The sequence below is a fragment of the Herpailurus yagouaroundi genome, unplaced genomic scaffold (genome assembly GCF_014898765.1).
Source record: "Herpailurus yagouaroundi ecotype Mexico unplaced genomic scaffold, PumYag 185, whole genome shotgun sequence".
Taxonomy (NCBI): Eukaryota; Metazoa; Chordata; class Mammalia; order Carnivora; family Felidae; genus Herpailurus; species Herpailurus yagouaroundi.
Window position 1 is genome coordinate 18,452,016 of NW_024412416.1, and position 24,754 is coordinate 18,476,769.

Sequence of the window (24,754 nt, forward strand, 5' to 3'; positions counted from 1 at the left end):
GGTGTGGAGAGAGAGCAGGGAGATACTTGACTTGTCTTTTTGGGAGGGGGGTGGATCAGTCGGTTGAGTGTCTGACTTCAGCTCAGGTCATGATCTTGCGGGTCATGAGTTTGAGCCCTGCATCGGACTCTGTGCTGTCAGTGCAGAGCCCGCTTCAGATCCTCTGTCCCCCTCTCTCTGGCCCTCCCCCGCTTGCACTCTCTCAAAAATAAATATTAAAAAGAAAACAAAACAAGGGCAGGTAGACACTTGACTTTATACCAAGCATATGCCTATGATGATTAGAGCTGCAGGCATAGGTCATCTCCTACCCGTTTCAGGTTAGGAATCTAAGCCTCTGAGGTTATTATGCACCTGGAAGAAAGGTGAATTAAGAGCCAGAAGGCAGGGACCAGACTCTTAGCCCTGCTATTTTCTAGCTGTGTGACTTTGGGGAAAAAAGCCACATCACCACTCTGAGTCAGTTTTCTCATCTGTAAAATGAGGACGGGGTCAAATGAGATAATATGAGTGAATGTGCTTTGTAAATTTTAAAGCACTGGTGTATGTCAGGGGCCACTGTCACTGGTCCCAACAGGAGCAGTGTCACCCCCTGCCAGCATCCCCATCCACAGTTTTCCCAGGAAGAGGCTGCCTGGGTCCCATAGCACTGTGCTCATACTGGCCCAGTGGGACTCAGGGTGGCCTTCTGCAGTTGGCTCCCTGTCGGTCTGTACTTTGGATGGGTCACTATCCACTCTCATACCCCCAGGGCCCAGAGCGGGTTTTCTGGCACAGAATGGGAGCTCAGGAAATGCTGGTTGAATCCCAGAGTCTTGGCTGCCGGCCCCCAGCTTGGCAGGCAGGCCAGCCTTGCAGAGTGGGGAGTGGGGTCAGACCCTACCAAAACAGGTGCAAGCTTTGGAAGTGGGGTGTGGGCTGAAAAACTTCCCGTAACAAGCCCCTCTCATGATGCAAGGTCTGTTCATTGCTAAGGCCGTGGAGCTGAAACCCCCATCTCCCTGCCTAAAGCACAGTAAGGCCTCCACCACTGAGTGAGAGGCTCTCCCAGACTTCCTGGGGGTCTGCAGCTCACACCCTCTTCATGCTCATTTCTTCCTTTGACCTCCTATGGCCCCTGGGAGGTGCTGTGATTTCCACATCAGTCTGGGGCTCGGGTGTGAGGGGCACACCTGGGGCCTGACTGAGGCCTTGGAGTTAGACCAGCCCCCTTCCATGGGACCTTCGAGGGCACCAGGAAGTCAACAGTCACTTTGATCTCTTCAGTGAAAGGGAACAGCCATACTCTTAACACAGACAGCCAACGGTTTTCTTTAAAAACACCATCCATTATGATCCCTCCAGAATAATTTGTTTCTAATTAGAAACATCCCGTCATTTCAGCGGTGATTAATGCCTCTGGTCTTGAAACTGAAACATCTCAACTTTTGATCAAAAGTCATGCTATTCTAGAAAGAAATGCGATTTCCTCCTCTCCCATTTTAAGTGACGTCTCCCTCCCCCTGGGTTGAATACCCAGCAGTTAGCGGGTGAAAACAATGATTTGCACAGATCTGGAAATAGCTAATATCCCAGGAGGGTAGCCAGCTGCAGGCCATTTTTCAAACATGGCAGAGCAGTAATAATGCCCTCAGCAGGGATGGGAATGTGAAGCCTGTCCCTCATATGGGACCCCGGTTACGGTTCAGTCATTTGCTGAGGCTGGGGGAAGGGGAGGGGCCCTGCCTCCCTCAGGTTCTGGGTGTTGTTCTCAGGCACCCTCACCCAGCTACAGGAAGGGATGGGTGCCAGCCCCTTCTCAGGGGTGACTGGTCCTTCTTATTTCAGTGAGTGCAGGATGGCACCTGTGGAATGTCCGTGGACTGGCCAGTCCCTCACCTCCCTGGAGACGGCTTATCTTTCTCAACGGCACCCGTGGGGCCAAGTAACAGGAGATTGCTTGGATGCAAAATGTCAAAGCTTCCAGACACACTGATGCCCTGACGGCCCTTGAAATTCTATTGACTTTCCTTTGGGGCAACTTGTGTGAAGCCTTCAAAGTCTGGAATGTGGGGAGGTTTGGAGGCTGGTTACAACGGAGAGGGTTTAAAAGTGCACTGACCCTTGGGGCGACTGGGTGGCTCAGTCAGTTAAGTGTCCAACTCTTGATTTCTGCTCAAGTCATGATCTTGCGGTTTGTGAGTTCAAGCCCTGCATTGGGCTCTGTGCTCACAATGTGGTGCCTGCTTGGGATTCTCTCTCTCTCTCTCTCTCTCTCTCTCTCTCTCTCTCTCTCTCTCCTCTCTCTGACCCTCCTGAGCTTGTTTTCTCTCTCTCTCTCAAGAAAATAAACTTAAAAAAAAATGCACCCACCCCAGGCATGCAACAAGGGGACGGTGCACAAGCCGCAGAGCAGAGACAAGATGCTACTCACAAAGCACATTTAGTCTGAATAAGTGAAAATGTCAGGGTAAGAACCATCCAGTGGAATCCACCAACACTGACCTGATCACCCAGTGAGAGAGGACAAGTATCCCCACGGGATCCTTTCCACTTCTCCAGAGAAGAAATGGGGAAAAACCATGGGCAGATTTCTGTAACTGTGCATGCCAGCCCACCCAGGGATGGCGGTGGCAGGAGGGAGTGGTGGTGAGGCAAACAGGGTGGGGGTCCCACGGCTGAGTTCTGTGCAGCTCCTGCCCCACCACACTTGCTCCCAGTATGTTCATGCATGCACAGACTTCCAGTTCAGTGTCCGTGACGAGTTTTAAGCTTGGGAGAACGAGCCTGCGCCTGGGTCCTGGCTCTGGCCAGATGTGCTGGGGAGGGGGCCGGTGGCACCCACAAATGCTGAGTACTCTCCCCAAAGGCTCTGTGCACACCAATCAGATGCCAGCAGATACCAGCCCTGGATGGCAGCTGAGATCATTCCGTTCCATTATTCTTTCTTGTTTTTACTTTCCTTGATCAGGGATAACTGATCAAGCTGGCTGTGGTAAAAAGTGGGCACGGTGGCCTTCTAATGCCTTCCTTTCCAGAAAGCTGGGAGGTGTTATTCGCCATGGTCTGGCTACTAGAGAAGCAGGCCAACTAAAGGCTCTACCTGGTGGGCTGTGTGTGGGAGTTGGCTGGATCACATACCAGCGTCCTCAGCCAAGGAAGCGCCCCTGAACACCGGAGGAGGGAAAGCCTGAGCTACCAGATCTGGGGCAGTGCCGTGCTAAGCTTCTCAGGCACTAGTCACATTCATTTTCTGGTGTTCTGCAGCTCCTAGCGCCAGGAAGCTCATGGTACTTCAGGAAACAAAAGTGTCCCTCTGGTTCTCAAAACCAGATGGCTATAACGGCTGGAGAAAGCCAAGCCCTGGAGAGCCAACGAACATGTGTAGGGCATGCTGTGGCTCAAAGGCACCGTCACGGGGACTCCGCAGCCCTTCTCGTTCTGTGTCCACTGGTTGGATTGAGCTCTGAACTGGGGTTCAGGAGCTTGGACTCTGCCAGAGGGGTGTGGGCACGCCACTCAGTCTTGGAGCATCTATTGCTTCTTCAGTGAACCAGGGCTAATGACCCTGGCTGCAGGGCACAGGTACAGAGGTAAACCTCAAAGGGGAAGCGATGCCAGGTGCCCTGAGACCCTGATGGGTGCACACAGCCCAGGCCCTAACTGACCACTCCTCCCCTCTGCTTCCTGCGCAGGGATATCTGTGACCATGGAAGCCACACATCAGTAGCACAGGATGCACTTAGGGTGGTGACCACTAGGACCCTTCCAATTCCCCGAGTATAATGACCGCTTTATTCCAATCCACACCTGGACTTTTGGAGTCCAGATGATGTTATTTTACTATGTTGGGTAGTTGTCCCTCCACATCTTCTGACAGTTCTGACATAGGACACCCACAAATGTTTTCTTATTGGTTAGAACCCAAGCTGTTGATAGCCTGTTTACGTCAAGCTGGGTCTGACATGCTTGGCTACGAGACGGTTTTGGGTATGGTTGTATAAAAGGCTGGGTACTCCTACTGATAAGACAAAGTTAGGTGAGATCAGAACGGGTTAGTCCTGGTGCCTGTGCCTCACAATGGTGTGAGCCCTGGGTGATAGGTTTGGGGCAGGAAAATGGGCTGAGATGTCCAAGTGCTGAGTCACGTATACTAGCACCTTGAAAGCTCGGAGCGTCTCTGCGAAATGGCCAGGGCCAGTGTTAATGATTCTCCATTTCAGAGATAAAGGGACTGAGAGCCAGACAGATTAAGACACATTAAGTGGTGACTCAGAGCTCTAACTCAGCCCCTTGACGTCTTTCTCACAGGATTCTAGGTTCTAATAGCACTTTTTTTTTTTTTTTTTTTTGCAAGAGCCTTCAAGTGAAGTTCAAGTGAGACTTCTTCCAATAAGACTCAGCCTGGCAACTCCATACTAAGCGCTTTACATTCATGGAGAAACCGGACCTACTGGCCTCGGTTCTATTGCTCTGGTCAGATTTTCCGATCAGGGCGTAAATAAACAGGAGGTGTTTTTGGTCATCCCCAAATTCGCAGTTATCCAGATGCTGCATTTCAGCACAGACAGCAAACTGGAACCGGAGGAATTTGGCTTTTATGCACTCCAATAATTTGCAGGAGTTTGTATTCAGACTTGTGGGAAGGTGGCCATTTGGGTACCAGATTTGGGGAAGTTTTGCTTTCCAATGGCCAAAGCATCTCTCCTTCCATAAAGCAGAGGCACAAACCAAAGAAAGGTACTGCCTGGGCCAGGCAGGTAAATCAAAAAGCATAGTGGCTGGAGGAGCCTGGGGAGAGGCTGGAGGACCAGGGTCTGGGGGAAGGTACCAGGCCTGCTTGGCCCCAGTTCGTGGTGGCCACGTGAGGACGCAGGCCACATTGCCCTGTTGTCAGATTTCCAGACAGGGGCCCATATCCAGACTTTCAGGTGGAATTGTCCTGTTTTTAAATGTTAGTAACTAATTCTAAAATGTTTAAGACATTGTGCAGGCCATGCAAACACCGGAGGCTCTTGGGCCATCAGTGTGCAACCCAGGAGTGAAGAGGCATCGAGAGAAACAAACAGGGAGTTTTCAGTTGCTAAGACCAAAAAGAAACACAAACACACTCTAGGCTGTCATTAGAAATTTTCTTAGAAAATCCGACATTAGCAAATGTCACTAGAAATTCTATAGCTGTTGGGGCACCTGGGTGGCTCAGTCGGTTGAGCATCCGACTTCTGCTTTCAGCTCAGGTGGTCACCTTGCAGCTTTGTGAGATGGACCCCTGCATCCCATCCCAGCTTTGTGAGAATCCGCTTGGGATTCTCTCTCCCTCTCTCTCCGCCCCTCCCCCACTCCCGCTGTCTCTCTCAAAATAAACAAACTTAAAAAAAAAAAAAGAAATTCTACAGGTGTTGGGAAAATGTTCTCTAGAAGGTGTACTGGCTGGGGCTCACATGTGATGACTTAGCTCAGCCCCTGGTAAACAGGCTTTAGAGGTAACAGGTTGACAGATACCAGGTGAATGAGCAAAAGAAGGGCTAAGCAGGAAAGAAGTTTTTATATCGGATTTACATTCCTGTGCTATTTAAGCCTCTCTGTCCCCCAGGGGTGCAGGCCAGGCTCTGGAAGAAGGCTCTTCCTTTCTGCCACCCCTAAGGCTCATACCTATCCGCCCCTGCATCATCCAGGCCCTCACCCAAGGGTCCTGAAGTGAATGGAAGTGTTGTTTGCCCATGAGCCCCCTCCACATTTGCCTCAGCCAAGGCTCCTGTGTGTTCACAAGGCTTTTGCCACGGCCGGCGGCCAAGTCCCCCGCAGGATGCTGGGGCACAGCCAGCACGCAGCACAGGACAGCCAACTGGCACCCGGAGCACCCTGCTTCGTGCTTCGAGGAGGGGGCGTTCGGTTTCCTTCCGACTGCACGCAGCCTGGGGTCACCGGCAGGTGCACAGCTTGGAGAGAAAGTGCACTTGCCTGGGTAGACTGGGACCGCCTCATTGAATCGAGGCGCGTGGTGAAATCTGAGCTCCTGTTTCTAGAGTTTCCTGCAGGGTGGAAACGCAGGCGCGCTGGACTCACCTTGGACCAGTCCCCGGTTTTCCACTCGTAGCAGCCTGAGTAGTCCTCGCACGCCTCCTCTGCTTTCGGCCTCGTGGACGCGTCGCATTTTCCTTGCGAGTTGGTGCACGTCACAGTTCGCTTTTGGGTCCCTTTACCACAGGTGGCAGAGCACTGCAAGACACCGGTTGGATGTTTAATCTGGTCTGATTCAGCTCAAGTTCATCAATGCTTGTTAAGTCGCTCCTAAGTGCCAGACCCAGTTCTGGGGACGCAAGGGTGAAGAGGATCCTGGTCTTCCAGAGTCTGATACACCTGGTCCCTTATGTGACTCCAGCCAAGTGGCTGGTGATGGGGGGAGTAGGGAGAGCTCAGGGGCACCCAGAAGACCAAACTAAGAATTTGGTGGCCTGCTGCCAGGTCCCAAAGACCAATGCAGTGAGTGAGTTCAAGGGGCAAATGCTGCTGAGGACAGACACCAAAGCAAAGATGTGTGAGGCCCCTGGCTCCTCCCGGCTGGCCTGCAGCTATATGCACTCTGCCTGGACCAGCCTGGGGCAAAGGCACAGGTCCAGGGTGGAGAAGGGGGGAGACGCAAAGCCAGGCCACAGGTGACTTTCACGTCAGGCAGGTGGCAAGCTCTTGCACAGAGCCACGATGACTGTTTTAAGCATGGATGCCAAGAGTGTGATGGAGCCATGTTCCCTGTGGCATTTTACTTTACTTCTTGGGAGACACTTCAAGAGACAGTGTGGGGACGGGGCCCAAGTAGGGCCTGAGGAATGACAAATCATGGGTGAGTCCTGAGAGAGGTCAAGATTCCCATTCCCCCAGGCAGCAAGATACACTGACTTAGGGATGAGAGATGGAGTGACAAGATGCAAATAGTGCGGTCCTGCGGGGTGTATCTGGAGCCTTCTCCCTGTGAGCTCAGGGAGGGACCTTGCCCGGGCTCAAAGAGGGCTTACCCACCTCCACACCAAGCAGAAGGAAGCCCAGGCAGAGCAGATTTGTGACCTTGGGAGGACAGGTCTGACAGCGTGCATGATCTGGCCAGCAAGAGGAGACATGGCCATAGACCCATGGAGCCCTCCCTCGTATCTGCCGGGTGTGGAAGCCCTGTCCCCACCACGCAAACAAACATGGAACTCGTGGCGACAGGGGGCTGAAGGAGGTGTTCTGCCAAGATGTACAGACACAAGGAAACCCAGGCTGCCTGGGAGAGTTCCTCCCAACTGCTGGGTCCCAGAGCTATGGTGGGGACAGCTTGTGAGTGTAGTAGCCCCAACATGGAGCCCTAGCAATGTGAATGCCTGTTTTCATACTTGCTTGATTTATCAGAAATATACAGCAGTGATATTCTTGAGCTACAATAAACTTGATTTTTAAAAAGTTCTACTGAAAAAATGCACATAGAGATCAAATGTTATTCTTTATATTTCCATTATTAATGTTTACCCCAAAATGTTATTTACCTTTATTTATTTTTTTAATGAATTCCCTGTCCCATTTAGCTCTCTGACGGGACCCTTGGGGTTCTTCCCTTCCCTTCCGTTCCCCTCCCCCCCCCCCCCCCCCCCCCCCCTCCCTCCTCCCCTCCCCTCCCTTCCCCTCCCCTCCCCTTCCCTCCTTTCTTCCCTCTTTTCTTTTTGAAACTCAGATTGGTTTGTTTTAGAAGAAATATATAGGCAGGGTCATGATCCCACAATTCATAAGTTTGAGTCCGAAGTTGGGCTCTTCACTGACAGCGAGGAACCTGCTTGGGATTCTCTCTCCCTCCCTCTCTCTCTGTCCTTCTCTCTCTCTCTCTCTCTCTCTCTCTCTCTCTCTCTCTCGGTAAATAAAGAAACTTTAGATGAAATACACAGGCTTCAGAACTGGTCACCTAGTGGGGAGCTGGACAGCATGAGTATTTGGTCCTGTGCATGGGTGAGGGACAGCTTAACAGGACCTCAGATACAAGGAGTCGGTCTATGGCAGGTGTTACCTTCCTGGGCAGGCTGGGTTGTGGCCAGGAGGGCTGCTGCAGGGAGCCTGGATTCCTGAGTCGACCTTCAACTTCTGCTTCTCTGTACGGTGATGCTCCATGACCATTTCATCAAGCCCCACCCTCACCATTTGATGTGCGGGCTCCTCCCTGGCACCGGCACCCACACCACTGGCTCTTTCTCCAACTAGAAGCCTACTTACCACTTATGCCTGAGTTTCTGCATTGTCTTACTCTATTCTGTGTTCCCTATCCCTTTCCCTTGAAGTTCAAATGCTAATGTCCAGTCTGTTTCTTTACCAAACCCTAGCTCAGCCCTTCTGACCACCAGCATTGGCTGGAAGCCTTAAGCCTTGAGAAAGGGACAGCATTGCAGGTGGGGTTTCCTCTGGGGGACCTAGGAGGGCCATGTTCAGTTTCTCCCTTGGCTTCTGATCCAGGGATGGGGACCAGAAGCCCAGGACAGGAGAGAGTCACTATCTTTTGCCTCCTTCCTGGTTTCTGCTCCTCATTCTAGCAAAGCTGTGAAGAAGGTGGGGTGTAGACAGTAAGGGTGATCAACACTGCTGGCTGAATAAGGGCAACCTTGTTGATCAAATACATTTCTCTGCCATCAGAAACGTAAACCCATTTGTTTCCAGAAGAAATATTAAAGGGGTTGATTCAGCATGTGGTGAAGTAGTAGAAATACGAGTTTGGTGAGCATCTCACAAATGGGGGTGAGATTTGATTCCAAGTTCAATGTGCAGAAAGATGCATTTGGCTCAAGGCTGGGCTGAGCCAGAATTAGACTGACTGGTACAGATGCTATTTCAGCATTAGGATCACATATGCGCAAAGATACAGATGTGAAATTAGAGATATTTCTTTTTAAAAAAATGTTTTTGCATTTATTTATCTTTGAGACACAGAGCACAAATGGGGAGGCAGAGAGAGAGAGAGAGAGAGAGAGACAGAGAGAGAGACAGAGAGAGAGACAGAGAGAGAGACAGAATCCAAAGCAGGCTCCAGGCTCTGAGCTGTCAGCACAGAGCCTGACACAGGGCTTGAACTCACAAACCGTGAGTGAGATCATGACCTGAGCCAAAGTTGGACACTTAACCGACTGAGCCACCCAGGCGCCCCTAGAGATATTTCTTTAAATCTTGCTTCAGTTGTCTCACCTTTTTCAATCTGGTATTCTTTAACACTATGGTGATAGTTGATAATGTCAGGTTTGGTTATTTTGGTAAGGACTTTTTTTCTCTTTTTTCTATGAGAAAGAATCCAAATGGAAAATGTATGGCTTTGATCCGATTACAGTGTAAATCTTGTTTGGATCAGGAGTCTGGTGATCAAGGATCTTAGGCTCAAGGTGGGTTGGGGGAAGACTGCATTCCTGCCTCTACCCCTCCAGCAAGTAGCCCCCCCTCCCTAAAAGAGGTCCCTTGAACGTTTAACTTACAAACCTTAGTACATGTAAAAAAAATCAAAATTTTAAACTCTCTCTTTTCTCTAAAATATAATAACGGGCAGGTTAAAGACTCAAGTCTTTAAATGGGTACATGTTAAGATCCGTCTGAAAAGTAATCCCCATTTCAGAGCAGCCAAGGGCAGACTTTTCGTTCATTAAGAATGGGCTGAATACTTTCTTATTCAAAATAATTCCAACTGTTTGGCAATAAAAAGGAACTTTAAAAATATTTTCCACACTGAAGAGTGTCTTGGATTTAGCCTTTCTGACTTTCCTAGAACACATTTGATGGGGAATCTGAGGGAAACTTGCCCTTTGTTCAGCTATTTTGTTGTTTTATGGCCAGTCAAAATCATTAATGCAAAGTCAATGCAAAGCTTTGAAAGATGATATTACCAAAGATAAAATATTTCCAGAATCACTCTTCAGCCTAAGTTAAAACTTAAGGCTTAATTGACCTCTTTCCAACATGTTTTATGGCATGAGGTGTGTGATTCCAACTTGCACACTAAAAACTGTCCCTTCCAGCATCTGCTTGTCTCTTACAATCTACAGACTGACACAGAGTTCAAAGAAAGACTATGATACCACCTTACCAATCTGATCACACTAAAGTTCAAACGTGTTGAAAGAAAATTAAAAGATTGGTCAGTTGGTCTGTCTGTCTACCTACTTATGTACACACCTACCCATCTATCCATCCATCCACGCACTCATCCGTCCATCCATCCATCCATCCATCCATCCATCCATCCATCCAACTTTACATGAGAATTGTCATAGGAAATGGGATCAAACTGTGATATATATTATCAAAAACGTATACATGATCAAAACCACATTATCCATGCTTTGTTTAGCCATATTGTTATCTCAGATGGAATTTAAGAATATGTGACTAGAATACATCTTTTGGTTATCTGGGGGTTGGCGAGGACTGTGATGTGTGGTATTGAGTCACAAATACCATGGAGGGAAAGGCACCAACTGGGTGGTGGACAAGGCACAGAGGCCCTGTTGGTGGGTTCAGCACTGGCGACAGCCCAGGCACCCACCTGTGACCACTCAGATGCCTCCCAGATGGACAGGCAGTCCTGGCCTTCACAGCTCTGCACTGGTGCTGGCCGGGGGCCCGGGCAATAGAGGGGCCGCGTGGTGACATGTGTGCCGTTCTGCAGCTGGTACACGCAGGTCACCTCCCGATGCTGGATGCCCTTCTCACAGGTCGCTGAGCAGGGGCTCCATGGGCCTGCCACCCACCTGTCCAGGAGGAGGAAAGACAGTGAAAAAATAACTGGGTGGAAAGGCCAGTTTCCCCGGAGGGCCTTCTGGACAGATCACGGCATCTTGGGTCTGTAGTGTGAGAGAGGGAGATAGACTCAAAGAGCTTTGCAATCAACTTTAGAAATAATTCTGAAGTATTAGGGCAGAGGAAGCCACATGAGTTGAGTAGTTCAATAGCTTATTCAAAACAGAAATCCTTCTGCGCACAACACCTCTATGGCTGATTCAATTATTGCTCCCAAGTGGTCACTCTCCTTGTAGCAGGATTCCATATCCCACCCACTGTCTATGACGTGCTTTGTTCAATGGGGTGTGAGTGGACATGAAGCTGGCCATGTCCCAGCAGAAGCTTTGAGTGTGATTATGTGGTTTGGCTCTGGTTCTCCCTGTTTCCTGCCCTCTGCCATGAGAGCTACAGGGGATGCTCCAACAGCTGAGCTCATAATAACGTGACACCATTCGTTACAAGCCACTGAGATACCGGGCTTGTTTGTCACTGCAACAAAACCAGACTGGTATAGCCTATGACAAGGGACACTCCAGGGCCAGCTTGAACACACCAGGACCAGGTACCCCCTGCTTTTCAAAGAGTGGCTAGCCCTTTTGGGTGGGGACTGTCACTCTTGAGGAGGCAACTTGTGGGCTGTGACAGAACTGAGATGTTGCAAGTGCTTGACTAGAACTTGGCCTACCTGCCTTATCTTTCAATGACCCCGGTTCCGCCATGGCTCCTGTTGGCCTTGTGGTGTTGGAAGGAAGCTGAGCAGTTGTAAATCATGATTTCTCAGGACACTGAGTGGGGCTTTGAATGGCCTTTTGGAGACACAAAAGGACTCTCTCCTGTTTGGTCCCTGCATGAGCCTCAAGTCCACCTAGCTCCCAGGAGCTCCCATATTGACAGAATGGCTCAATCTATGGCCATGTCTGATAAACACACTCCTCTTCATCATCATCGAGTCCTAAGTTGCTCAAACCAAATCTGATTATGCTATCCTATTGTTTAGAAATAACAGCAGTGTTGGGCACCTGGGTGGTTCAGTCGGTTAAGCGTCCCACTCTTGATTTCAGCTCAGGTCATGATCTCAAGGTTCGTGAGATCGGGCCCCATGTCAAGCTCTGTGCTGACAGTGCAGAGCCTGCTTGAGATTTTCTCTCTTCCTCTCTCTCTGCCTCTCCTTCATTCATGCTCTCTATCTAAATAAAACACTTAAAAAAACCCCTAAAATATATCAGCAGTGCCTTTCCACAGGCAGGTCCTTGAGGGGACACTGGATGGTGCCACCCCCCCCCCCCCCAATTCTTCTCCAGTTCTAGCTTACTTGTTCATTCACCCATCCTAGCATGGCACATTCACTGAGGGCTTCCCATGTGCTGGGCACTGTCCTAGGTTCTGATGATGAGGCAGTGAACAAGACAAGGCCCTGCCCTACAAATCTTACCATCCTAATGGGGACAGACAGTAAATCAACAAATGTATACAATAGAATATAACACAGTACACTATATATAACATATATCATATATGAATAGAGGAGATGCCACATGGTAGTAAGTGCTTCAGAGAAAAGTAGGGCAGTGTAGGGAAGGTCAGGGGAGGAGGAGGGGGGTGAGCACACAAGTTGGCGGGGACAGCCTCACTGATAAGCTGATGTGTGAGCAGAGCCTGGAAGGAAGCGAGAGAGTAAGCAGAGAAGACTTCCAGGCAGAGGGCACAGTGGGTGCAAAGGCCCTGGGGAGGAGTGTGCTGGCAGGGTTGAGGAGCAACAAGGAGTCCAGTGTGGCTGGAGAAGGGGGGAGGGGGGAGGAGGGAGGAGCGGAGAGAGGGGCATGAGAAGGCACGGGGGGGGGGGGGGGGATTCTTAGGGCCATGGCTGGCCACTGTGGCTCTTGTTTGAATAAGATGCAGTCCCAGGGGGTTTGGAGACAGGAGTGACATGCCCTGCAGGGCAGCAGCAAGGAGACCAGGGAGGAGGCCACTGCACCAGTCCAGGCAGGGGATGAGGGTAACTTGTACCAGCTAGGGGTAGTGGTAGTGGTTGGGGTAAATGTTGAGAAGAGGGAGCTCCCCGGGCCCCTCCCTCCACTGCTCCTCCTCATCCCTTAGGGCAAGCTCAGGCCACCTCCTCTGACTTTCAGTCCCCTTGGAAGAGCTCATCACTGTCCTCTATGCCCCCAGGGAATAAATCCAGGGAAGCTTCTCTTCCCAGACCCCTTGCATAAACTGCAGGATGGAAAGGGATGCAAAGGAGTGTGTGTACCCTGGGGTGTGAGGACAAGTGACATGTTGCCTGTAAGTTGCTTACAGCAGCACCTGGCACACATCAGCCCTTATAACTTGTAGCAATTGTTATTCCTTATCTTCTCCACAGGAGAAGATGAAGTCCCAGAGGGCAGTGGCAAATCTTGCCCCCATTTCAGCACCTGACAACTATTTAAAGGACACTGTAAGAACTAAACCCAATCCTTCCCATTTCTCCTTGTTCTGGTCTTTGGAGTGACATGATTACCTTCCTAAATATTTGAAGATGGCTCTGTTGTTCCCCTTGTAAGTTTTCTCTTATCCCGATCAAAATAATTTGCATGTGGCAGATCTGAATCCTTTCCCTTCTAATTCTCTAATCAGTCACTACTGTTCTCCAAATGGATTGCTTTGTCATGGACAAAATGGCCCAGATGGGGTCTGAAAGCAGCAGGAGAGAATGTGATGATTTTCTCTCTCTTTAAGTGGAGGCTCCATGTTTATTAATGCAGCTCAGCTCCTTGCCATTTCTATTTTCCAAACAAATTAGAACTTAGAGGACTCTCAGGCAGATCCCCTTTGTCCTGACGTTTTGCAACTGACTTTGTGAATACAAACGTCAGGCTTTAGGCTGATGACACCTGCTGTTGTGCTGACCCCAGCTGTGAACAGAGCTGTGTCCCCCTCCTGTCTTTTGTATTTGCTGTGCTTCCTGGAGGCCACCCCTGGGAACTGGGACCACTGCATCATACTCATGAGAATGTCACCTGCAGGCTCTTGGCCAGAGGGTGCCGGTGTCTCCATCCCTGGGCACACAACCAGAGCATGTGCTCTAGGAAATATGCAAATTGACTCTGATCCACACAAAGGTCCATCTGGGCAGCCAAGGCGATGGGGAAGAGCTGGGAGAGGTTCAGCAGTCCCGCCTCAGACGTCTCCTATGCCTCCTGTTCTCTCACTGACTGGAAGAGTCAGACCCAAGGGGATCAGATTCTTATAGAGCTGTGAGGGATTGCCAATCTTCCCCGTTCCTCCTTCCTTTGCTTCTGGTGTCTCTTGTGCATTTTGGGTGCTTTGCAGCAGTATGACAGAATGGAAAACAGCCTATGCGTCCCTCCTCCCCTTTCCAGAAGAATCCTTTGACCCCCTGCAATGTCCCCTGTTGCTGTTGCCCAGAGTCTGGCAGAGGAATGGGTGACAGAGCTCCACACATGTAGACATGCATGAAACTGATCTATGGTCAGCCCTGCTCCTTAACTGGAGGGGGGGAGTTCTCTGTCCCCTGGGGCTGTGTAAAAGCGCTGTCCCTGCTCCTGTCCTTGGGGTGATAGTTACTGTCAGATGTACTGAGGATCTCCTGAGATTCAAAACAAGCTCTGTCTGAGGCCAAGGCACCCTTCCAAACCTCCTGTGGCTCTCACAGATGACCCCACACCTGCAAGTTACACGTGGGGCAGCTCATGGCACATTCCCATCTCCTTGCCCCTCCACCCTTCCTTCTCCCCTCCCACTTCCCAGCTCCGCACAGGGATCTGGTTATCCAGACGCAACCATGGCACAACACCTCAGGAGAACGTACAACAAAATATCATTCAGCCTTAAAAAGGAAGGAGATTCGAAAACACACTACAATATGGAGGAGCCATGGGGACATCATGCTGAGTGAAATAAGCCAGTCAGAGAAGGACAAGTCGTGAAGGACTCCACTTACATGAGGTAACTGGAGTAGATTCATAGAGACAGAAAGTAAGATGGTGGCCATCAGGTGGGAAGGAATGGGGAGCTAGTGTTTAAGGGGGTACAGAGCTGTACGTGAGCAGGAGGTGGGGTTCTGGAGACAGACGGTAGTAATGGGCACTCAGTGTGAATGTGCCTAATGCCACTTAAACTGTACACTTAAACAGGGTTGAGGTGGTAAATGTTATGTGTATTTTCATCACAATTGAATTTAAAAAATTTTCAATATATTTTATCATCAAGTCAGCTAACATACAGTGAATACAGTGTGCTCCTGGTTTTTGGGGTAGATTCCTGTGATTCATTGCTTACATACAACACCCAGTGTTCATCCCAACAAAGTGCCCAACTAGACAGAGAGTGAGAAGGGAAGGGGCAGAGAGAGAGAGGAAGAGAGAGAATTCCAAGAAGGCTCTGTGCTTGATCTTGCGAACCATGAGATCATGACCTGAGCGAAGAGCCGGGAGCTCCTTCAGAATTTAAGGAAGCGATGGTTAGGAACAGGAAGTAAGTGAGAGAAGGACAAGGAAGTGAAGTGTTCTCAAGTCCCAGGGAGGCCATGATGAGCCGGTGAGAAAGGCTGGTGCTCAGCTCTGTGCAGACATCAGGTAACCGCGGAGCATCCCTGAAGGGCATCTTCACCGAGCGCCTGTTGCCCCGCCTGAGACGCGTGCCCAACCAGCTCCAGGAGAGCTGTTGCCCCACATAGGCACGCAAGTTGCAGGGGATCGGAGCTATTTTTCAGCTAGACTTGTTTTTGCTCATCTTGACAAACAGCCACATTCCCTCCGTGAGGCCGGGGGAGCAAAAGATGACTTTCTGGAAACTTTGTTGCTGGTGGCTGAAAGAAACCATTTTACCAGCAGCCAGGAAGTCTGCAGGAGGGTCCTCTGTGGGAGAGGAACATCATGCAAGTAAACATCAGAGTGAAGTCCCACTAATCCCGAGTCCAGGAATGGGAGAAAGGAACTGTGATTCCGTAAAAACAATTCATATTACAAGTGCAGCTCAAGCCTGATTGTTTTTTCACTCATGTCCTCTAAAAACCTTAACAGTGACATTTATTAGCTAAGTTTGAGTTTGTAGATCTTCTTAAAAGCAGTAAAATTCATGCTTCAGGAAGCCCCCATTAACACTTCCTTAGTTTGGGCCACCCTTCCTCGGTTGCTCTCAAGTCTGGAAGGACTGAATTCCTTTCCTGTCCAGCAGGAAACAGACTCAGCTCCTCCGCACATACTTCAAGTTCGATGCTTCTCATCAGATCCTCCAGGCAGCTCAGGCACTGCCTGAGACCTTGTATTCCTTTTTTTCTTTTTTTTTTTTATTGCTGCTGCAGCAAACGACCATAAACTTAATGGCGCAAAACAACACAGATTTATTATTTTATGCTCCTGGAGGTTGGAAATCTGACATGGATCTCACTGGTCTAAAACAAAGGTGCTGCCGGGGCTGGTTCCCTCCAGATGCTCTGGGAAGACTTGCCTCTTCCAGCTTCTAGATGCTGCCCCAGTGCCTTGGTGTATGCTCTTGTCTCCATCTTCAACGCCAGCAGCATCTGGCCAAGCCCTTCTCATATGCTATCACTCCAACATTCTCGTCTGCCTTCTTCCTCCACTTTTAAGAACCACTGGACCCAAGCAGATGATACAGGATAATCTAGTTTAGGGCCAACTGATTAGCAAGCTGTGGTAGTTTGCTTTTTTTTCTTGCTGGAAAAAGTACCACAAACTAGGTGGCTTAAAACACCAGAAAGCTATTCTCTCACAGTTCTGCAGGTTCGAAGCCAGAAGGCAAAGTGTCGTAGGGTTGCTTCCTTCTGAGGGCTGTGAGGAAGATGTTCTATGTCTCTCTCCTAGGTTCTAATGACAGCTGGCAATTCTTGGTGTCCCTTTGCTTGTATGTGTGTTACTCCATCTCTGCCTCTGTCTTCACATGATGTTCACCCTGTGTCTCCATGTCCTTACATAGCTGTCTTTGGAAGGACACTAATCATATTAGGTTAGGGGCCCACCCTACCTCAGTGTGACCTCACCTTAACTAATTACAGCTGTAATGACCCTATTTCCAAACAAGGTCACATTCTGAAATACTGACGGCTAGGACTTCAATGTCTTTTTTGGTGTATGTGTGGTGGTGGAGATGCAGTTCAACCCATCACACAACTTTATTTCCAATTGCAACCCTCTGATTTCCCTAATTTCCCTTTGACATGTAAAGGGAGTTCCAGGAATTAAGATCGAGATCTCTCTGGTGGGGGGCACTATTCTGCCTACATTCCAGTTCCGAAAATTTCAGCTTCTATTCAAAATTCACTTTCTGTTCAGATCTTGATTTGGCTGAGATTTAAACTAGGTAAAAATCTTGTGAAACCCACTGCAATGTGACTTAGTTGTTACAAAGAAACAATGACATATTTAGGATCAAGTTCTTTTGACACAGTTATTTTATGTTGACTATCTAGGGAATCTTAAATATAGAGAGCCAGAGAGAGAACACTGGTAGGTCATTCATTTTCAACAACTTCAAACTATAAACAAAACAAAACAAAACAAAACAAAACAAAACAAAACAAAAAACTGTGAGATGTATTTCAACACAAGATGTGTTGAAGCTAACAAGTGTTGTGTCTAAGGGATTCAGTCAACTTTATGCATCTACAAAATGCATCAGTAAGAAGGATCTGATATTGGCTGAGCATCGATCTATGCTTAGCTCTGTGCCAGGAATGTTCCCTACATTAGTTAAATTAACCAAAGTAAGGAAAACAAGATGCCAGTATGTGATAATCTGAGCAACTGTTATGGAGACAAATGTCAGGCATAGCATCCTATAGGCCACGTGTAAAACATCACAACATAAAAAGAATGATGGGAAACATCTCAGCCAAGTGTGTGGTCCTTGGGGGAAAGAGAAACATATAAACAGACAATTGCTTCACTATCTTATAAGTTCTGTGGAGGAAATGGACCTTGAGTTGGGTCCTGATGGTCAATGTGAAGTTGGCCAACCAAAGAAGCAGGACTGGTGCTCTCATAGAGACAGACTGCCCATGATCCCATGATATTTAAGCAGCAGGGGGAGGGAGGGAGGAGAGAGAGAGAGAGTGCGAGCAAGCAGCTGCCCAGTTTGGGATGGCTGGTTCTTGAAGAGTACTTAAGGGCGGGTGGAAGAGAGGTTGCCTTGGGTGTCTCAGGTAACCATGAATCTTGGGACAAGATGATGATTTTCACTGAGGCAGTAGTGCAGAAAAACAGATATAAGACTATTCAAGAGTGGGGTTGAAAGGGCTTTGGGTATGTGGGGTCAAGGTGATAAAGGGGGCAAGAGTCAAGCTCAGGATTCCAATGGGCTCAGAGGAGGCCAACAGTACCTCCACTGCAAGGGAGATCATGGGGAGAGGATTTAGCTTGGGGGCAGAAGAGTGGGCACCACTTTGAGAGGGTCAGGTTGAGGCAACCGCTGGGCAGCTGAGTGGTACTGGGAAGGGTCTGAAGGTGCAGTTCTGGAGTTCAGGGGTGGGACCTGGGATGGAGACACAGGGTTGGAAGTCATCAGCAACAAGGTCATGGTAGAAAGCAAGATAAGAACAACTCACCCAGGGAGCTTCTACAGGGAGAAAAGAGGATGGGGGACGGATGGCAGGGGTTGGGGATGCAAGCATCTATGACTGGAACAAGGAGCCAGAGAAGGAGCAGCCAGCAAGGCCAGGGAGGGTGGGAGGACTGTTCAAGAGAAGCCAGAACAGGGTTGGTTTGGAGGAGGCCTGAAAAGCATTCTCTGGATTTAGCCACAAGGAGGTGTTGCTGACACAGGAGAGGTCCCAGGGAGAAGAGGGTGCCAGCACTGTGAATGCAAGGTTGAATGAGGGTAGAGAAGACAGACTTTGAGAATGCCCCTTCAATAAGTCTGGTTTGATGCCTACACAGTGGGGTCCACAGACTCTCAGTCCTGGAGTAATAATGCCCAGGCTTTGGAAACCAGGCCTGTCCTCACGGCAGAGGTAAGGAAGACGTCTCACTACTCTCACTGAGGCTCTGGGCAGGTGGGCTGCACATGGAGGAAGGCTGAGTTAGAAGGTTAGACCTGAGGACTGAGGGCTGGAAGCAACGGATCCAGAAGAGACAGGGAGGTTTCTCTCATGGACTGTCTAGAGGGGCCACCCCTGCCCACTGGCAGTGGCTTTGGGAAAAGTCATCCCAGCACAGATGACAGAGCGGGAGACCTGTCAGAGACCTGCATAACGTCTAAGACATGGGTCAGGGACTGGGTGAGTAGAGAGAATGTATGACAGGGATCGCCACTGTCTCCCCTTGGGATTTGGTGGCAGAGTTCAGGCCAACTGGCTCGTGTACCTTGAAAAAGGGTCTGGCCAGGGGCGCCTGGGTGGCGCAGTCGGTTAAGCGTCCGACTTCAGCCAGGTCACGATCTCACGGTCCGTGAGTTCGAGCCCCGCGTCAGGCTCTGGGCTGATGGCTCAGAGCCTGGAGCCTGTTTCCGATTCTGTGTCTCCCTCTCTCTCTGCCCCTCCCCCGTTCATGCTCTGTCTCTGTCTGTCCCATAAATAAATAAAAACGTTGAAAAAAAAAATTTAAAAAAAAGAAAAGAAAAAGGGTCTGGCCTGAAGAACGATCGTGTCCACCTGTAAGCCATGGAGGACCCAGGCAGTCTGATTTGGAAAACCAGACAGATCGAAGCTCTCCCTTCTCACTTACTCTTTGTCAAGAGAAAGTTGGAAAGCACAGGCTCACCTTTGCCCTCTGGTGGGTCAGCACTATACTCTGTGTGGGCATGGTCACCCCTCTGCTTTGTGGCCTGGTCCTTCCCTGCCGCCATCTTGCTTTCACCTCCCAGAGCTCCCAGGGGAAGGACTTTCTGCATTACAGGTGGAGAGACCGCTGGGACACGTGACCAGGCTCACCCGAGACCCACCAGTTATTAAGTAGCGGGGGTTTGTGTGTGTGGTGGGAGGTCCTCTGTGTCCCAATCCAGGGGCTTTGTTTTTCACTTATACAATTATGCTTCTGGTTAGGGTACGCCTGACTAACCTCCCCATGATACCTGTAAATCAAAGGTGCCCACGTATTTCAGTCACACATTCTCAAACTCTCAGAAGCCCACATTCAGGACCTGGACTCGAGTCTTCACCAACTCACCAGCCACGTGACCTTGGGCACATCAGTACTCAAGCCTCAGTTTCCACCTCTGCACAATGTCGGTAGTACTTTCCTCTCACAGGCTTTGGTGGAGGATTGGCCCACGTGCTCTCTGGTTACGTGGTCCAGGCCCAGATGATAAATGCATGGGAGGTAAGATCCCAGGGAAATGGCTGGCATGGAGGAGGCCCCCAGGGATGTGGGTCTCTTCTCCTCCTCCCCTGTGCAGGGCTGCTGTCCTTTGGGCTGTGAGGGTGCAGCCAAGGAAACGCATACACCTTGCTCTGCCTTCCCGTTGATGACAAGGCCTTTCCCAGCACACCTGAAGCTTCGGTCACTGCGTGTGCTGCACGCTTGGGGGTCAGGAGACATGGCAGAGGCCAGCTGGCCAGGTGCCGGACCTCCTGGACTCTCTCCCCAAAACACCACAGAGGACCCTCAGGCAGCAGCAGACTCCCATCTGCCCGAGTCACTCTTGCGTCTCCAGCCAGATTAGAGCCAACAACTCCGTTAAGAAAACAATCAAAACACGACTTCAACACGTGTCATTTATAGTCTCTGAAGATACGTGGCTGCTTTTATGGAACAGATGTCTGTGAAAGAAGGAGCGGGGTGAGGAGGGACAACAGGGGCTTCACAGGCCCAGCTGTGATGCTCTCCCGAGGGGACCAGGGTGATGCTTTACAGCCGCACGTTCAGCTCCAGCTCAGCATTTCTCCATCTATGACTTGAGAATTATGAGTTCTCATATACATTCCCCCGAAAAGTAATATTATTCACATATTTGTTTTTTTAAAGGAGGAAATGAAAACCTGAAGGGCATAATGAGGAACGAATATGCTAGTCTGTGAATGTGAGCTTTTGTGGGCTTGAGGGTGTTAGTCCAGCCCTGAGAACCAAGATGAGTGACTGGCCGGAGCCCGAGAACCTTCCCCATTTTCCTGAAAGGGTCTTTGGATCACTGTGGTTGGTTCTTATTTGCTAGGGAAAAGAAGGCAAAGAGAGGGAGGGGGGATGGAAGGAACGGAGGGAAGGAGGGAGGAAGGAAGGAAGGATGGACATTCCACACTTAGCTAAAATATAGTTTAAGGGAAAATGTGTTAAAAATGGTTTCTCGGGGAGCCTGGGTGACTCAGTCGGTTGAGGGTCTGACTTTGGCTCAGGTCATGATCACACGGTTCATGAGTTCAAGCCCTGCGTCTGGCTCTCTGCTGTCAGTGCAGAGCCCGCTTCAGATCCTCTGCCCCCCCCCCCCCGCCCCTCCTCTGTTTGTGCTCTCTCTCTCAAAAGTAAATAAACTTAAAAAAAAAAAAAGGTCTCTAGAGGAGGTTGGGGGAGATGGGCAAAATAGGTGATGGGGATTAAAGACTACACTTATGATGAGAGCTAAGTAATGTATAGAACTGTTGAATCACTAATATTGTATACCTGAAACTAATATAACACTGTATGCTAACTACATTGGACTTAAAATAAAAAACTTGATGAAAAAATGGTTTTTCTAGATATTATACCAGCTAATCCTTTTTGATGGCTTCCTTTGTACTGGGCAATGTTCTCAGCACCTGACATGATTCAACTTACTTGATCCTTACAATGGTCCTATATAAAGCCATCCTACAGATGGGGAAATTGAAGCACAGAGAGGTTAAGGGTCTTGCCCAAGGTCACACACTAGTAAGTGGCAGACTCGTAACAGTTCCACTGAAGTGTAAGTCACATAGCATATAATTCATCCACATATGGAGGACAATTCAATATATTCACAGAGTTGTGAAACCACCACCAAAATCAATTTTAGAACACCTTAGTTACCCCCCAAAGAAATCCCTATGCCTTAGCTGCCATCTTACATACCCCCCATTTCCATCCCTCCCAGCCCTACACAATCACTAATCTACTTTCCATCTTTATAGATTTGCCTCTCCTCGACATTTCATATACATGGAATCCCATCACATGTGGTTCTTTGTGACTGGTTTCTTTTTTTAGCATACTGTCTCCAAGGGTCATGTATGTTGTAGCATGGAGCAGTATTTAATTCCCTTTTATTGTTGAATAAATAATATTGTTGCATGGATCTACCACGTTTCATTTATCAGCTCATCAGTTCATGGGCATTTGGGCTGTTTCCATGTTTTGGCTATTATGAATCATATTATGATGAACATCTGTGTATAATTTTTGTATGGATGGCTGTTCTCATTTCTCTTGGGTATATTCCAAGGAGTGGAATTGCTGGATGATATGTTAACTCTAAGTTTAACAATTTAAGGAATTTAAGACTTTTCCAAAGCAGCTGCACCATTCTGCATTCCTGCAGTAGTTAATGAAGGTTCTAAGTGCTCTACATCCTTATACATTTTTGCTAGTGTCTTTCTGATTATAGTCATCCTGGTGGGTGTAACGTGGTATCTCATTATAGTTTGGTTTCATTGTGGCAAAAGACACATAACATAAAGTTTAACATTTTAACCACTTTTAAGTGTACAGTTCAGCGGCATTCACTACATTCACACTGCTGTACAGCCATCACCACTATCTTCCAAACTTTTCTTCTTCCCAAACTGAAACTCTGGACTCATTAAACAATAACTACCTATGCCCATTTCCCTCCAGCTCCTGGAAGCCATCATGCTTTCTGTCTCTATGACAACTTATATGATACAACTTATATAAGTGGAATCATACAATATTTGTCCTTCCGTGAGTGGTTTATTTAGCATAATTTTCTTCAAGTCTCATCCCTATGGTAGCAGGTGTCAGAATTTCTTCCCTTCTTAAGGCTCATGGTATGTATGTAATACATTTCATTTATTCATTTGTCCATTGATGGATACTTTGGGTTGCTTCCACTATTTGGCTGTTGTGAGTAATGCTGCTATGAACATGGTTGTTTTTGTTTTTGTTTTTGTTTTTGTTTTTGTTTTTTTGGTCTTTGCTTTCAATTCTTTTGCATATATACCCAGAAGTAGAATTGTTAAGTGATATGGTAATTCCGTATTTAAATTTTTTGAGGAACCATAATGCTGTTTCTCACAATGACCGCACCACTTGACATTCCAATCAGCAATGTACAAGGGTTCTAATTTTGCCACATCTTCGCTAACACTTGTTTTTGATAGTAACTATCCTAACGGGTGTGAAGTGATTATCTCGTGATTTTGAATGTCATTTCCCTAATGACTAGTGATGTTAAACATCTTTTCATATACTTAGTGACCATTTGTATCTTTTTAAAAAAATGTTTATTTATTTTTGAGAGAGAGAGGGAGACAGAGCATAAGTGGGGAAGGGAAGAAAGAGGAAGACACAGAATCTGAAGCAGGCTCCAGGCTCTGAGCTGTCAGCACAGAGTTCAAGCAGGGCTTGAATTCATGAACAGTGAGATCATGACCTGAGCTGAAGTTGGATGCTCAACTGACTGAACCACCCAGGCGCCCCCTTTTGTAGAAATACATATTTGGAGAAATACATAACCAAGTCCTTAGCCTATTTTTAAATTGGGTTTTTTGTTGTTGATTTATAGGAGTTTTTAAAAATATATTCTGGAAATTACTCCTTTAACAAATACATTATTTGCAAATATTTTCTCCCATTATTGGACTGCCTTTCACTCTGTTGATACTGTCTTCGATGCATAAAAGGTTTTCATTTTGATCAAGTCCAGCTTATCTCATTTTACTTTGTTTTCTGTGCTTTTCTAGTTATATGTAAGAAATCATCACCAAATCCAATATCCTGACCCTTTTTTCCTACGTTTTCTTTTAAGAGTCTTACAGTTTTATCTCTTACATTTAGGTCTTTGATCCACTTTGACTCAATTTTTGCATACGGTATAAAGTAAGGTCCAACTTCATTCTTTTATATGTATTTACCATTTGTTGGATTTCTTTGTGGTTTTGACTTGTATTTCCCTGATGGCTGATGATACTGAGTATCTACTCATGTGCTTATTGGCCATTTTGCAGACCTTTGGAGAAATGTCGATTCGGATGGTTTGTCCATTTTTAATTGGATTGTCTTTTTTGTTACTGAGTTGTGTTATTTATATATTCTAGATACGACTACTTTATCAGATATATGATTTCCAGAATTTTCCTTCAATTCTTTTAATTATATTTTCATTTTCTCAATGATTTTGAAGCACAAAAGTTTAAAATTTGGATAATGTCTAGTCATCTATTTTTTTTTCTTTTGTTGTGGTGATTTTGCTCTCATATATAACAAACCATTGCCTAATCTGGAATCAGGAAGATTTATGCCTATGTTTTCTTGTAAGTTTTAAAGCTTTAACTCTTATATTTAGGTCTTTGATTCACTTTGAGTTCACTTTTGTCTATGGTATAAGCTAGGGATCCAACTTCATTCTTTTGCATGTAAACATCCAGTGTCTCAGCACAATTTGCAGAAAAGGTTCTGTTTACCCATTGAATTGTCTTGGAATCCTTGTCAAAAATCAACTAACAGTAAATGTAAGGGTTTATTTCTAGACACTCAATTATATTCTATTGTTCTTTATGGTCTCTCTTTATGCCAGTACCATACTGTCTTGATTACTCTAAATTTGTAGTTTTTGAAATCAAATAATTTTTCAGTCCTCCACCTTTGTTCTTATTTTTTAATGTTTATTTATTTATTTTGAAAGAGAGAGAGAGAGAGAGAGAGAGAGAGAGAGAGAGAGAGAGAAAGGGAGTGTAAGTGGGGGAAGGGCAGAGAGAGATGGAAAGAGAATATCCCAAGCAGGCTCCATACTCAGCACAGAGCTTGATGTAGGGCTCAGTCTCATGACTATGAGATTATGACCTGAGCTGAAATCAAGACTTGGACGCTTAATCAACGGAGCCACCCAGGGACCCCTGTTCTTAAAGATTGTT

General features: G+C 47.7%; 1 protein-coding gene across 1 annotated transcript in view; it reads right to left on the reverse strand.

Moving 5' to 3' along the window:
• Positions 1 to 24,754, reverse strand: part of ADAMTS17 (ADAM metallopeptidase with thrombospondin type 1 motif 17) — a 345,055-nt gene that overhangs the window by 12,116 nt on the left and 308,185 nt on the right. Inside the window, exons 22-23 of the mRNA XM_040493411.1 lie at positions 10,520 to 10,724; positions 6,046 to 6,198 (exon numbers count right to left, since the gene is read on the reverse strand). Coding sequence (XP_040349345.1) covers positions 6,046 to 6,198; positions 10,520 to 10,724 — 358 coding nt within the window. The remainder of the gene's footprint in view (positions 1 to 6,045; positions 6,199 to 10,519; positions 10,725 to 24,754) is intronic.